This window comes from Corylus avellana, chromosome ca5 (assembly GCF_901000735.1).
Source record: "Corylus avellana chromosome ca5, CavTom2PMs-1.0".
NCBI classification, from domain to species: Eukaryota; Viridiplantae; Streptophyta; class Magnoliopsida; order Fagales; family Betulaceae; genus Corylus; species Corylus avellana.
This window is the reverse complement of record NC_081545.1, coordinates 4,185,034-4,199,869: the sequence shown is the minus strand read 5'-3', so window position 1 is coordinate 4,199,869 and position 14,836 is coordinate 4,185,034. Positions and strand designations below refer to the sequence as shown.

The following is a 14,836-nucleotide window of genomic DNA, read 5'->3' as shown; positions in this document are numbered from 1 at the left end:
TCAGAATAATATGTTATCTTTATAAATAACATTAGAGGTAGGGATTAGAATTTAAATATTAGATATAAGTATTATCATTATAGTAATTTATAATGCTTAGTCTTTTATTTTCACTATGCATTGTAATTGTCTATTTAAAGACATCAAGCTCATTAATAAATTAAGTAGAATTAATCCCAAACTTTGAGTTTAAAAAAGGGTTTTAAGTTTTCTTAAAATTTAAAAGGTCTAGGTTCCCTCAGAACCTAACATCTATTCCCTTTGCGTGTTTGTGTTTGCAAAAAATCATTCACGTAATAGTCAGGATATGGTTAATCTATATAGTCTAATATCCATGCTTTGACCCAACACGCGAACATGAATTTTGTACTAAAAGTTGTCATGTTGGGTTTGTATTGTACTAAAAACACAAAAAATTTGCTCCGCACCCAAAAAAAAAAAAAAAAAAAAAAAAAACTACTCTTGACAAGCCTTTTGTATTTTATAGGATAAATATATCATAAGTCCTTGAGTCAATCCGTCAAAACTAAAAAATCCCTAAGTTTTTTTTTTTAGATTTTTTACTCCTTGGGTTAATCGAAATGTCAAATAAATCTCCATCGTTAAATTTTTATAACGCCCTTTAGTCCCAAGCAAAACACACAGTTTTGCTACATCAGCATAATATTTTTTATTAATTTAATTTTTAAATTAAATATAAAAAAATTAAAAAAGAAATGAAGGGGTGACCAGCGGTGGGGCTGCCACCCTTGGCCACCCTAGTGGTGGGCAAGGGGTGGTTTGCCCACCCCTGGGGTGGCCGCGAGCCACCCCTAGGGTTTAGGGGTGGCCTGTGGGCCACCCCAAACCACCCATGGAGTGGCCGGGGTGGGCAAACCACCCCTTGCCCACCCCATAGTTGTTGGGGATGGCTAGGGGTGGCAGCCCCACCGTTTTTTTTTTTTAAAAAAAAAAAATTTAAAACTAAATTAATAAAAAAATGATTATATTGATATGGTAAAATGGTGCGTTTTGATTGGGATTAATGGGCGTAACAAAAATTTAATGGTGAGATTTATTTGGCATTTCGATTAACCCAGGAATTAAAAAGTCTAAAAAAAAAAAAAACCTACGAATTTTTCAGTTTTGGTGGGTTGACGCAGAAACTTATGATATATTTACCTTATTTTATATTTTGGAACTTAAAATGGAAATGATTGAATAGAAGAATGTACTGACTTTTGGTGTAAGCTAAGACGGTCAGATGAGGCGAGAGGTTCATGTTCCAAATATTTATGTATTAACTTACGAAAAAAATATATGCAAGAGTTCTTTTAATGTACCACAGCATATCGGACGGACAAGATCAAGATGGATTAAGATTTATTTTGTTTGGTAGGGTGTGGTGTTTTTGAAGCAGTCTTAATTAAGAACAATAAGTCTCCAATGGGTAGCTCAGTTGGTTGTGGACTACGCCTAATTAAACGGAAGTTACTAGTTCGAATCCTTCTCATTCCCTTGTGTGGACATGTCAAAAAATAAAAAATAAAAAAATAAGAACATTAATCCATTTATTTTTTCCTTGGCTAATATGAAACTCTGGATTAAAGCTATGTTCTATTCGAGGAAAAAAAAAAAAACTTAATAATAACAAAAAGTATCCATTAATTGGGATTTTGAGATTAAGGGTTGTTTGATTGCGTGTATATATATATCTCCTGTCATGTCCTGTCCCTATTGAGGTCACGAGTAATTTATTGTTTAAATTGCGGGTAATTTGAACAATAATTATGAGAGACTACATATAGAACCTATCTGTCCAAAGGTGGTTGGACAATTTAAATTTTATTTTTTTTATTAAATCTCGAAAAGAGTTATCTCATATTCCCATCGATAGCATTGAAATTGAATTTGCACCATTGTCCATCCCTTCATAAGTGATTTTTTTTTTTTTTTTTTACATGTCCACACAAGATGAGGAAAAAAATGAGAAGGAGATTCAAATTAATGACCTCCGCTTTATAAGATATGTTTTCTAGCCGATTAAGCTACTCCTTGAAGACAAAAGTGAATTTTTCTTGATATATAGGGTATACAAATAAGTGTTAATTAGAAAATTAATTTAAATGTTTAAATTTATTCTGGTTTATTAATTCTTCCTTAAGCATGAATCAATGGTCACATTGACTGCACTTCTCCTTAATTATAAACGGAAGATTTTTTTACCAACTGTCCACGCATCATCATCAGGAGCCTATTTGTAGATTTGGGCTCGATCAATTGATTTATATTAACAACTAATTCTTACGATATATTTTTAACTTGAGATTTAATTATTTTTCACTCACACGTATACTTAACAATCATATCTCTCATATAATTTACTCATACTTTCATTCTGATGAAATAACGTCGCTCTAATATTATTTTGACATTTTTTCTATTTTTGTTGCCATAAAAATTAAATGTACGTCGATATACATGCATTGGTCATATTCCATAAAGAAAATTATACATACATTAGTACGAATCAGAATTTTTTTTAATGATAAACCGATAAGGTCCACTTATCCGAACATGTTTTGTAGGAATTGCAGCCAATCTAGCTAGATCCTATTCCTAGCAATAATATTGTAAACTCATCAAACATGTTACACAATGTATATTTGAATTAGACAGCCTGGGAACGACACAAGGGACACTTGTTACTGCAGGTATCAAGCCACTTAGCAATGCAGCCACGATGGTAGACGTGTGAGCATGGCAGCTTAGCAGCTTCCCCAACGAGAAGATTCTGCAAGCAAATTGCACACTCCGAAGCTTCTTCAAGCTTCATCTCCTTCACTGCCTGCACTTCGGATCCAGACCGCGGGTATGACCAAATAACGGTCCACACGTCGCCGATAGTGGTCGAATCCTTTGTCGAGAAACGGTAAGACCAAAGACTATCTCTTGGGTGTATGGCATTCCATGCCAGTTGGCTGTGGACATACACATCGTGCGTGTCGGTAGGCAACGAACAAGCATACTCCGACAAACATCTGATGAATTCCGGACGGTAGTAAAACAACTCCGGCAGGGTTGTGCGGGAAAGCAGAAGGGGTATTAGGGATTTTGCGGATTCCTCCGACGACAATAGGCTGCGCTGCACCGGCACACGGAAGGGATGATGTCTCCCTCTTTTAGGTGTTCCAACATAAAGTTCACCCACAACTCACCCTCGGATAACGACTTTGTCTCGTTGTTACTAATTTCCATGGTGAAGATCGAAGAATGAATTAATGACAGTATATATATATATATACACTAATTGGATTTCCGAATCCTAATCCTATTTGGATTTGTTTCAAAGTTATATAAGTATCTAAGTTTTTAAGAGAAATAAATACTTCAATCTATATATATATATATATATATACACACTAAATATTGGAACGGAGTACGGCCATCGAGTACACCCATATATATTATTGAAACTCCTTCCTTAATAATGCATATATACATTCTCATTTCAGCTTCCTCAACAGCAGTTCTGCTTTGAAAGACATGGGAGAAAGAAGAGTTCAAAAGAAAGACATGGGAGATCAAACTTTTCCTCCGCACATTGATGCAAATGGTACTCTCTCTCTCTCTCTCATTGTTGGTTACTTGTTAAATAATTGTCAAAAGTATCCAAAATTCCCTAGCACTTATTAGTTATTAGTTATTACTATCCAATATACACTATCCAGCTAGCGTCAAGCGAAGTTATAAAAAGCAGGAAGTTAATTAATTGATAATTGAAAAGTATATGGACAAGTTTTTTGTTAAAGAATGCGTTTCATCATTTTTGCAGGGTTTTCTGAGAGGGTTATAGTAAAGATTTTATGAATTGCTCGCAAAATAAAAAAGAGAAATTAACTTTAAAATACATGCATTACTAGTAAGATTCCTGCCATCATCCCCATTGTTTTCACTTTTCAGTGTTAATGCCCTTTACCGTCAAAGATATATGCCCCGAGTTATTGTCTGTTTGCCATCATCCCCATTGTTTTTTCTTGCAATATATGGGATTTAATCAGATTCTAAATTTGAAATTATGGTGCAAAAGTCTAATCCACAAGAACTTAATAGCTCATCAAATTTACAAACATAACAAAATTAAAGTAAAAGAAATTCGTATCACTCGTACGGGCAATTACCATCAAGCCCACTCATTCACAAACACAACAAAGCAAAAAAAAAAAAAAAAAAAGAATGAAAGTTGAGGAAGGTGAAGATTGACGAGGCTTTACAGAAAAAAAGAAAGAAAGTTGGGTTTTGTATAAATAAATCAAACCAATTGTTCCCAGGCAGGAGGAGCAAACGGCCATTGGAACTCCTTCCTTAATTGCCAAAAACTCGATCCTTACGTTACTTAGAACTGTCAAGAGAAAGAAGAATTCAAAAGAAAGACATGGAAAATAAAACTTGGCATCCTCTCCCTGCTCACAATGATGCAACCGGTCTTCTCTCTCTCTCTCTCTCTTGCTCGCTCTCTGATTTTTGGTGACTTCCTTTATTTTATTTAGTATTAATTGTTAAAATGGTATCGCAAGTAGTTTGTTAATTGTTATTAATTATGCTGAATAAATTACCCAAATGTTTCACATGATAGATTTCGAACTTTATACTTTTATAATTCTTCTTTTTTTTTTCCCCTCAAGAATGATACGATCAACTAGAGATCTCCCAGCACCTCATTATAGTAAAATAATATCAAGAGAAGAGATTTTGGCCAAGATGCATTCTACAGCTTTCTTATTGAACTTAAATAGAAAAGAGTTACACTTGTATTTGATCACATCAAGCTAACAAGATAAGCTTTGATGTGATAAGAAGATAATTATATTTAAACAAAGAATAAGAGATAATACAAAGGATTACAATTAATCAAAAGAGAAGTGATATAAACAGAACACTCTTACAAGAGATAAGTAAGAGTCCTAGTAGAAAGATGGAAAAGACAAAAGTTTTATGGCGGTGCCCTAGTGAGTGCGTTCGATCGCACTCAGGATGGATTTGAACTGGTACTCTCGGGTACTGCGATCGAGCACCCTAGTGAGTGCACTCGATCGCACTCGGGATGATTTTGCACTTCGGACCTTTTTGATACTACGCTCGATTGTTCTAAAGTATGCGATCGGGCGCGGACTCCTTAACAATTATACATCTCAAATCAAGAATTTTTCATTACTATTAGGGATGAAGGAGGAAAAATGTCACTCCGGTCAGTTTGAAGTTGAAGGTTATCAATGGTATTGCATCTTCTGGATTCTCCTTCTCCTTTCAGTTGTTGCTTTCTTTTTCTAATTTATTTTTTATTCGAATAGAGAAATATGAGCATTTTCGTATCCATGTCTAGGAGATTGGTACTCTACCCAAATGGGAGAAAGAATAGGAATGGGAAAGGTCACATCTCTTTATACTTGGAAATAGCAGATACCAAAGATCTTCCAAATGACTGGGAGGTTAACCTGAACATAATAAAATTCTTTGTGTTTGATCAAATTCGAGGCAAGTACTTGGAGAGGTCAAGTCTTAGATACTAAGAGGTCATAGGCCAATCAGTGGATGAGACCACTACGGATGTAGCTTATGACATCTTGCCGCCTAAGACTTTTATGGGCAAAAAATGATCTTTTTATTGCACTAAAACATTTTCCATATATATATATGATGTGACATCTTGCCATGTGAACTTTTATGACAAAATATGGAGTTTTTATTATATTTTAGCATATCTCAGTTTTTAAAGTTGGTGGGATAGTATCAAAATAAAGGGTTAAATACCAAATACCCCCTGAGGTTTCGTTTCTTTATTTTATTTTATTTTTTTTTTCCTAGGGTTTGATTTTTATCATAGAAGGTCCATGTGGTTTTAATAATAGACCAAATTAGTCATTCCGTCAATTGACCGTTAGTTGACTTAACGGAAGTCCACGTAGACCAATTAAATGTTGACACATGACACATAATTAAATTTTTTTTAAAAAAAAATTTAAATGTTTTTTTTTTTTAAAAGGAAAAAAATTGGGGTGGCTCATTGGCCATTTGAGGGTGGCCGAGCCACCTCCTTGGGCACCACGGGGGTGGCTGAAACCACCCCCAGTGGGTACTGGAGGTGGCTCACTCCATGGGGGTGGCCGAAACCAACCCCAGTACCCACTAGGGGTGGTTTCGGCCACCCCCATCCGGCCAAATGTGGGTGGCCACCCCCAATTTTTTTTTCATTTTTTTTTTTAAAAAAAAAAATAGATTTTTTTTGAAAAAATTTAAAAATAAAAAAAAATTAAGTAAGTACCACATGTCAACATTTGATTGATCCACGTGAACTTCTGTTAAGTCAAGTAACGATCAGCTGACGGAAAGACTAATTTGGTCTATTATCAAAACCACAAAGACCTCCTATGATATCAAACCCTAAAAATTAAAAAAAAAAAAAAACCAACAGTGACCCAACTCCTATCCTACGTGGCACTTTTTTTTTGAAAAAAAAAAAAAAAAAATTGAAACCTAATATACAAACGAAGCATCTGAAAATTTTGAAAATCAGAAAACCACAAAATCCCCTCCCGGCCACTCCCGCTCTCCCTTCCTCGCTAAGCCTCTCTCTTACTCGGACAAGGGTTCCGGCCACCGACGAATTACCTCCCTCCCTAAGAACGGGTTTTACTCCACCGGCAAGTACTCTTTCTCTCCTCCACTAGGCACCAGCGTTGAAGAAGGCTCTCTCTCTCCTCCACCGGCAGTAAGTATAGTCGCTTTCTCTCTCTCTCTCTCTCTCTTCGATGCTTCGTTTGTATAATCTTCTTTTTGTTTCTCGCGATTCTTCTTCTTCGTGTTGCCGTTTGCTATGGCAAAGCTGTAAATTCGTTGTCTGATAATGGGTTTATCTTATTATCTGATTTTGATAATGATGATGGAAGGAATTTAGGGCTTTTGATGCTTTAGTTTTATGAATTAGAAACTGAATTTGAGGTAATAGAAACCTTTGGTTTTAGTTTCATTTTCTCAATAGAAACCTTTTGTTTTAATTTCATTTTCTCAATAGAAATAAAAAGAATAGAAAATTTTGTCTGGATTTTAATCGCTTGGTGTTTGGTCAATTAAAAATCATGATTTTTGGTTTGATTTCCTGAATAGTTATGCAAATTAGAAAAATCAGCGTAAAATTATAACCCTTTTTGACAATGAGATATGTTTGTCGTCCTGCGGTGTTTCATGCATTATTGTAATTTAGAAGTCTTAGGTCTCAAAATAATTTTTTAATAATTTGCACGCTGAAACTTTTTATATGTAGAATATGTAATTCAGTCCTGTGATTGGTATTATGAAAGTTTGGAAGCTCAGGTGTTTACAGAATTTTGATCTGGTTCGCATTTTGTAGGATTTTATATTTTGATGACCCCCGACTTAGAGACTTGCTTCTTGTGATTATCGCTATATCATTATAATTAGTATTTACAATAGGATAGAATTTAGTTTGGCTGCTAGATTCTTCTGTATCTTTCTTATAACATCAAGGATGTGAATGCATGCAAGTTTCCGGCACTGGTGCAAATGAGTGTCAACTTCCTTGTTTCATCATAGAAGAAAAATTGGCAAAATGTGAGTTCATTACATATATTATTTGTGCAGTATCTTCTGATTGTTCAATGGTAATTGATTTTGTGCATTTGGTGTGAAAATAGGTGAGGTGCTTGCATTTGAAGAGCACCATGGGACCTGCAATCAGGCTCTATTGAGTTCATTTTGCCATCTATGAGAGCTATGTTAGGAGAGAGCTTGAGCAAAATGTCTTATGAACACCATTAAGCAAGACATTGTTAAGGAATGATGCTGAGGGCCTTTTTGTTTTCCTTTTGGATTCTTGTTGCTTCAAAGTTTAGTTAGTGCTGATAATGTTGTTTTAAGTTGATGTTATTGGTGATTGATTAATTTCATCTCCTTTTCTTGTGGCTTCATATTCTGGCTTGATGCAGCCCTAACCTAACTTATAGCTCCGATGCTTAAAAGGTTGAGGGTGTCGCTCCACACCAACCAGTGACAACTTTTTGTAATTCTATTATTCTTCCTGTGTCATTCTTGCAATTAATTAAATAGATCATAAAGATTATTGCTCTTCAATTAGCAGGACAAACGATGTTTATGTTTTGTTTGTGGCTGGTTTTGTTTGTTAACATTCTCGAATTTTTTATTTTTTATTTTATTTTTCGTCATTGGTATTCATGTTTTTGCATTCTATATGTTTGATGAAATTTTCACGAGAAAGAGCTTATCAATTTTCAGGTGCAATTTACTATAATTTTGCATGGTCATTTGCAACCCAAGGATCCTGAAGATACGATGTTGCCACCCAAGGATCACATCCAAATTAAATCAGCCTTGCAAGGAAAGATCCAATACTAAGAAGGAAACATTGCAGCAAAGGATTGTGACACAAACAAGGAAGGCAACTCACACTCTACAAGGAAATTAGACTATAATTCTGTGTTTGTAAAATCTGTAATTGACAACACACTACACATCCCTTCGTGTATAAATATCATGTACTCCTTTGTGAATAAGATACCATAATCTTTTACCACAATACAAGATCTTACATGATAACTATTTTTTGTTATCTCGTGTAACTATAGATAGGCTCTTCTTATTTGTTTAGTATTTGATGTTTGTAATCAATGAGTCATTTACAAGTAGGAGAAAGAAAAATTTCATACACATTTGAAAAGTTCATATCAGAGAATTTTATTTACATATTCAATATTTCTTACAAGCATGTATAAAAGCCAATGAAATGCCACCAACATTCATAATCGTTCTATACAAAATAGATCAACGTGCAAGACCAAAACGCATCTTCAACACAATAAGGTCCATAAATTATAAAATGCAACCAATCAACTCCTATTACTGTTTGTACAAAAAAGCAAACATAATCATTGTCATTGAGAACTGATTTCCTCTTCTTGTTAGGAGATATAATATTCATTTTTTTGTACTTTGAGCACATTCTGAATTCGCCCATCATTGGAAGGTTGTGTTCCATTGAATCATCCTTCCTATGGAGTCCAAGTCCAAGAAAGAGAGAAAGTTGGCTAATATCACTCTTCTTCTTCTTCTTTTTATTTTTTATTTTTTATTTTTTTAATCTGCTAATATCACTCAATTATCTCAAAATACAACGCAAAAAACTTGCTAAATAAAATATAGAAATTTCTTGGGGACAAAATATAAACTCAAATGATCAATTCAACTATTTGTGAAATAAATTAAGATGACAGAATTTTCATAAATTAAGATGAAAAAAATAGTTGAATTGATCATATCAGTTTAGAAGCTCTTTCTCATGGAAATTTCATAAAACATATAGAATGCAAAAACATAAACACCAATGACGGAAAAAAAAAAACCCATCAACGGATCAGTCTTATTTTATGGATTAAGAATGCTTAAACTTATAAGTTCTCAAATTACAATGTATAGACAATTCTTTGTAGGAATTGCAGCAAATCTAGATCCTAGTGTAACACATCAAATTAATAATATAGCGAATGATTAAGGGAAGCTATTGGGGTGTATTTTGATATAGAGAAGCAACAAGTAGTTTGGATCCTTAAATGTACGAAAAATGATGAGGAAGTTACTGGGAAAACACAATATTTGAATTAGACAACCTGAGAACGACACAAGGGACACTTGTTACTGGTATCAAGCCACTTAGCAATGCAGCCACGATGGTAGACGTGTGAGCATGGCAGCTTAGCAGCTTCAAACCCAACCACAAGATCCTGTAAGCAAATTGCACACTCCGAAGCTTCTTCAAGCTTCACATCCTTCACTGCCAGCACTTCCGATCCAGACCGCGGGTATGACCAAATAATGGTCCACATGTCGCCGATAGTGGTCGAATCCTTTGTCGAGAAACGGTAAGACCAAAGACTATTTCTTGGGTCTATGGCATTCCAAGCCAGTTGGCTGTGGACATACACATCCTGCATCTCGGTAGGCAACGAACAAACATACTCCGACAAACCTCTGATGAATTCCGGACAGTAGTAAAACCACTCCGGCAGGGTCGTGCGGGAAAGCAGAAGGGGTATTATGGATTTTGCGGATTCCTCCGACGACAATAGGCTGCGCTGCACCGGCACACGGAAGGGAATGATGTCTTCCTCGTCTGAGTCCTCTGCTGGTTCCAACATAAAGCTCACCCACAATTCACCCTCAGATAAAGGCATCGTCAAGTTGTTACTTTCCATGGTCAAGAAGAATTGAAGCTCATGAATTCAGACTCTCTCTCTATATATATATACACTACTAATTGGATTTCCAAATCCTAATCATATTTGGTTTTTTTTTTTTTTTTAATAAAAGAGATTAGGAGAGGGGGACCAGGCCGTGGTTATTCTGATAGAGTATATCATGGAGTTTAGAATAATAGTCCAAGTTGAGGATTATTACTACTAACTTACAGTTATCACTGAATTTGAAGAAAATCACTAAGTTATAATTGAATTTTAGCTATAGTTAAAAACTATCATCTAACTAACCTAATTAGAGTAGAAATCTATTTGTACGTATTCAATATCATTCTCCTAGGAGAATCTTGTATTGTAAACTTACTTAGAGAAATAAGAGCGTAATGCAACCTTAAAACTTTATAGATCATACAAGTAGATAAAGCTTAAAGTGATAATACCTATATATATTACCAATGTTGAGATCCTAAGATGATATTTGATTTTATTTAGTGGGATTTTCTGAACATTGCAAGGTGGATATCCAATTTGTCCAAAAGTTAATCCTCAATGATTTACAAGATTGGAGAAAACTTACCATTAGTAAATACATTGAAAATTTAATTTTTAATGTGTTAAAAATCATGATTATCAGCAATAATATGTGCAACATATGGAGTCCGCACAGTGTACATGTACATAGAATCAAATGTTAACGAGTCTTGTAAGAACATATAATTGTTAGAACAAGATTTTGACCACGGGAAATGTTAGGTGTTTTTCTAGTGTTATCTTGGTGTTCTCTCAATTGTGATGTGGCTTTTAAAATTATCGTTGAATTTGAGATTATCATTATTGACTTTTAATCTATTTGTGATTTTAAAAATCATATCACAATTGGAAGGACACCAGGAAAACACTAGAAGAACACCTAGCATTTCCCATTTGACCACATCAATCAAATCAAATTTTAGTTAATTAGTGCTGTTGGCTGGATTTGATGTCAAATTGAAGTTTATCGTAACTGGAACATTAATTAGAACGTAACGCGAGTAAAGCCAAATAATTTGACTAATTAATTAATGCTTTCAATAATAATGAAATCTGGATTAAAATAATAACAATAATGAAATCTATTTTTCGCAAATTACAATTTATAAACAATTCTGTGTAGAAATTTCAGCCAATCCCGATCCTGCGATTAGACAACCTGGGACCGACACAAGGGACACTGGTTACTACTATCAAGCCACTTGGCAATGCAGCCACGATGGTACACGTGTGAGCATGCCAGCTTGGCAGCTTCAACCCCAACCAGAAGGTCCTCTATGCAAATCACACACTGCGAAGCTTCTTCAAGCTCCACCGCCTGAACTGCGGATTCTGGCTCCGGGTGTGAAATCATAACCTTGATCACGTCGGTGCTGCTGCTCGAATCCCCCGTCGACAAATAGTAAAACCAGAGACTCAGAGTTGGGTCTCCGTCATCCCAAGCCACGTGGCCGTGGACATACAGATGGTGCACGTCGCTGGGCAACGAACAAACGCTCGCCGACAAATATCTGATGAATTCTGGACTGTGGTGAAACAACTCCGGCAGGGTCGTGCGGGAAAGCAGCGGGGGTATTATGGATTTTGCGGTTTCCTCCGACGACAATAGGCTGCGCTGCACCGGCAGACGGACGGGGACGATCGCTTCCTCTTCTGGGCCATCTGGATGGAACACAAAGTTCACCCACATCTCGCCCTCGGATAACGGCATCATCTCGTTGTTACTAATTTCCATGGTGAAGAAGAAGAAGCTAATTATGAATATTTGAGAGTAAATATATATACTAATTGGATTTCCGAATGCTAATCGTATTTGGATTTTATTTATTTTTTTTAGAAGAATCGTATTTGGATTTGTTTCAAAGTTACTGTGAAGTTTCTAAATTAAGGCGGTGGAATATATAGTATTACAAAAAAAAAAAAAAAACACTTAGGAATTAAGACCTATCTAAAGATAGAGTATAACTTCTATAAGGAAGCTAGTGGTGTAAACTACCTTCTTTATGCCCACCAATAAGAAGCTGCCACTTAGGATTATTGTACAAATCCAAATAAGAACAAAAACACCAAATTATTTAGGTTTATTCAATTTTTATTTTTTTTTTTTTTTTCAAGAATATTTGCAAGGTTGAGGGTGGCTCGCCGGCCACCCCATGGCCTGGGGGTGGCCCGCGCGGCCACCTGAGCCCATGGGGTGGCTCGCCGGCCACTCCAAGTGGGGGATGGCGTGGCTACCCTGCCACCACATCAATTTTTTAAAAAAAAAATAAAAAAAAAATTTTGATTTTTTAGGGTTTAGGTGGAATAATCTGGTGTGGTAGTATTTTTTTCCTTAAACTTAGGTTTATTCTAAAATGCTGAGGTGTCACTTAATGAGTGGTGGGCACAATGGGGTGGGTTTACACCACCTTTTTATAGAAGTCACTCTCCTAAAGATAATATGCAAGAAGAAAGGAGACTAAATTATTTGTTATATTGGTGAGATTCATCGAATTAATGTCGGTGCATCGTTTGTCGACACTAATAGTTATTTTGTCGCCCCTAATAGTTTTCCCTATTCCCACGAGTATATTAGCATCGACTTATTACCGTCCACTTAATACTTATCTTTTGGGTCAACTATTAACAATACTCACCTATTAGCGTCGACTTTCAAAAGTCGACGCTAATAGGTGATCATTAGCGTTGACTTTACAATCGCCGCTAATGAGTCGCCCTTGATGAGTAGATTTCTTGTAGTGATCGATCTTTTATTTTTATTTTATTCAAGCACGGTGCTCAAAAGTGCATTTAACACTCAAAAAGTGGATTTGAAGAAAAAAATATTTGTTTGGTAAAAGAATTAAAAGTGCTTTTAAGAGTCCAAAAAAGCTTAAAAATGACCAAAACGCACATTTGGTAAAAGCTTAAAAATAAAGCTTTTGCCCCAAAAAACATTTTTTAACTTAAAATCTCTATTTCTCAAACGCAATCTCAAACAGGCTCTAACTCTAACAACACTAGTTTGGGCTTTTGATTTAAGTGGTATTTAATCTCGATGATTTAGCATGGTATTAAATTAGCGGTCTTGAGTTTGAATCTCCATATATAATTTATCGCATATAAGCTTTTTAAGATGACGGGGAATAATTGGTAATGAAAATTCTTCAAACACAAATTTCCCTTTGGTGAAGGGCTTTCATATGAAAGGCTCTTGGAGAGCTCAATCTTAACAAGCATGATCCGAAATAGCATATCTTTTCGAGGGACAACCTAAGCTAACCTAAGCTAACGACTTTAACAATATTATTCTTCTTATTTTTCGCATCTTAGGGGTCTTGGAAATAAGATTAATTTCCTAACAACTGTTATCAGAGCTTTTGGTTCCAGTGGGAGCGATGGTAGGTGAAAAAGGAAAGATGGGAATCGAGAAATTCGATGGCAAAGATTTTGGATATTGGAAGGTACAAATTGAAGATATTCTTTATGGGAAGGATCTTCATCAACCTCTTTAAGAAGAACAACCCGACGACATGGATGATAGCAAGTGGGCTATGCTTGATCGTAAAGCCCTAGCAGTTATTAGGTTATCATTGTCAAAATCAGTTGCACACAACGTTGTAAAGAAGAAGACTACAGCAAGTATAATGGCGACTTTTATCAAGTATGTATGAAAAACTGTCGGCTAACAACAAGGTGCATATTTGATGAAGAAATTGTTCAACCTAAAGATGGCAGAAGGGGCTTCGGTGGCACATCATCTCAATGAGTTCAACACTATCACATATCAATTATCCTCGGTGAAAATTGATTTTGATAATGAGGTTCGCGTGTTGATCGTCTTGGCCTCTTTTCCAAATAGCTGGGAAGCAGTGAGGATGGCTGCGAGTAACTCTGTAGGAAAGAGTAAATTGAGCTATGAAAACGCTAGGGATTTGATTCTCAGTGAAGAGGTTCGCAGAAGAGATGTGGGTGAAGCCTCTTGTTCTGGTCCTACTTCAAACCTCAAGACTCGGGGCAGAGGACAAGACAAAAACTCTGGTCAAGGCAGATCAAATTTCAGAAAAGGGAGAAGCAAATTCTGATTCGGCCAACAACCTAAGTGTTGGAACTGTGGCAAGACTGGCTACTACAAGAAGAATTATAGGGAAGTACGAAAGGAAACTGAGAATGATTATGCAAACGTAATGACAGAAGAAGTATATGATGCCCTACTTCTCCCTGTTGACAGTCCCCTTGATTCTTGGGTCTTAAACTCATGAGTATCTTTTCATATGACAACGATCCATGAAATTCTCGAGAACTATGTTGGTGGAGATTTTAGGAAGATGTATTTGGCTGACGGAACGGTGCTGAATGTTGTGGGCCTAAGCGATGTTTGCATTAGAGTTCACAGTGACTCGGTATGGAAGCTACAGAAGGTCAGACATGTTCTAAAGCTGAAGAAGAATCTGATTTTAATAGGACAGCTTGATGGGGAAGGGCATTCAATTCATTTCCACGGTGGAAAGTGGAAGGTCAGCAATGGAGCTAGGATTTTGGCTCGTGGTCATAAGACGGGTACT

At 35.9% G+C, this 14,836-nt stretch overlaps 3 protein-coding genes across 3 annotated transcripts; all 3 read right to left on the bottom strand.

Moving 5' to 3' along the window:
- Nucleotides 1-2,650: 2,650 nt before the first annotated feature.
- Nucleotides 2,651-3,237, bottom strand: LOC132181582 (uncharacterized). The gene is made up of 2 exons (XM_059594831.1): nt 3,198-3,237; nt 2,651-3,156 (listed from the first exon to the last, which is right to left on the bottom strand). Exons 1-2 carry the CDS (start codon nt 3,235-3,237, stop codon nt 2,651-2,653), a joined length of 546 nt encoding a protein of 181 aa, XP_059450814.1.
- A 6,431-nt stretch (nt 3,238-9,668) lies between these two features.
- Nucleotides 9,669-10,262, bottom strand: LOC132181580 (putative RING-H2 finger protein ATL50). The gene has a single exon (XM_059594830.1). The coding sequence runs from the start codon at nt 10,260-10,262 to the stop codon at nt 9,669-9,671; it is 594 nt and encodes a 197-aa protein (XP_059450813.1).
- A 1,180-nt stretch (nt 10,263-11,442) lies between these two features.
- Nucleotides 11,443-12,027, bottom strand: LOC132181579 (E3 ubiquitin-protein ligase At4g11680-like). Its single transcript, XM_059594829.1, has one exon. The coding sequence runs from the start codon at nt 12,025-12,027 to the stop codon at nt 11,443-11,445; it is 585 nt and encodes a 194-aa protein (XP_059450812.1).
- Nucleotides 12,028-14,836: the final 2,809 nt, after the last annotated feature.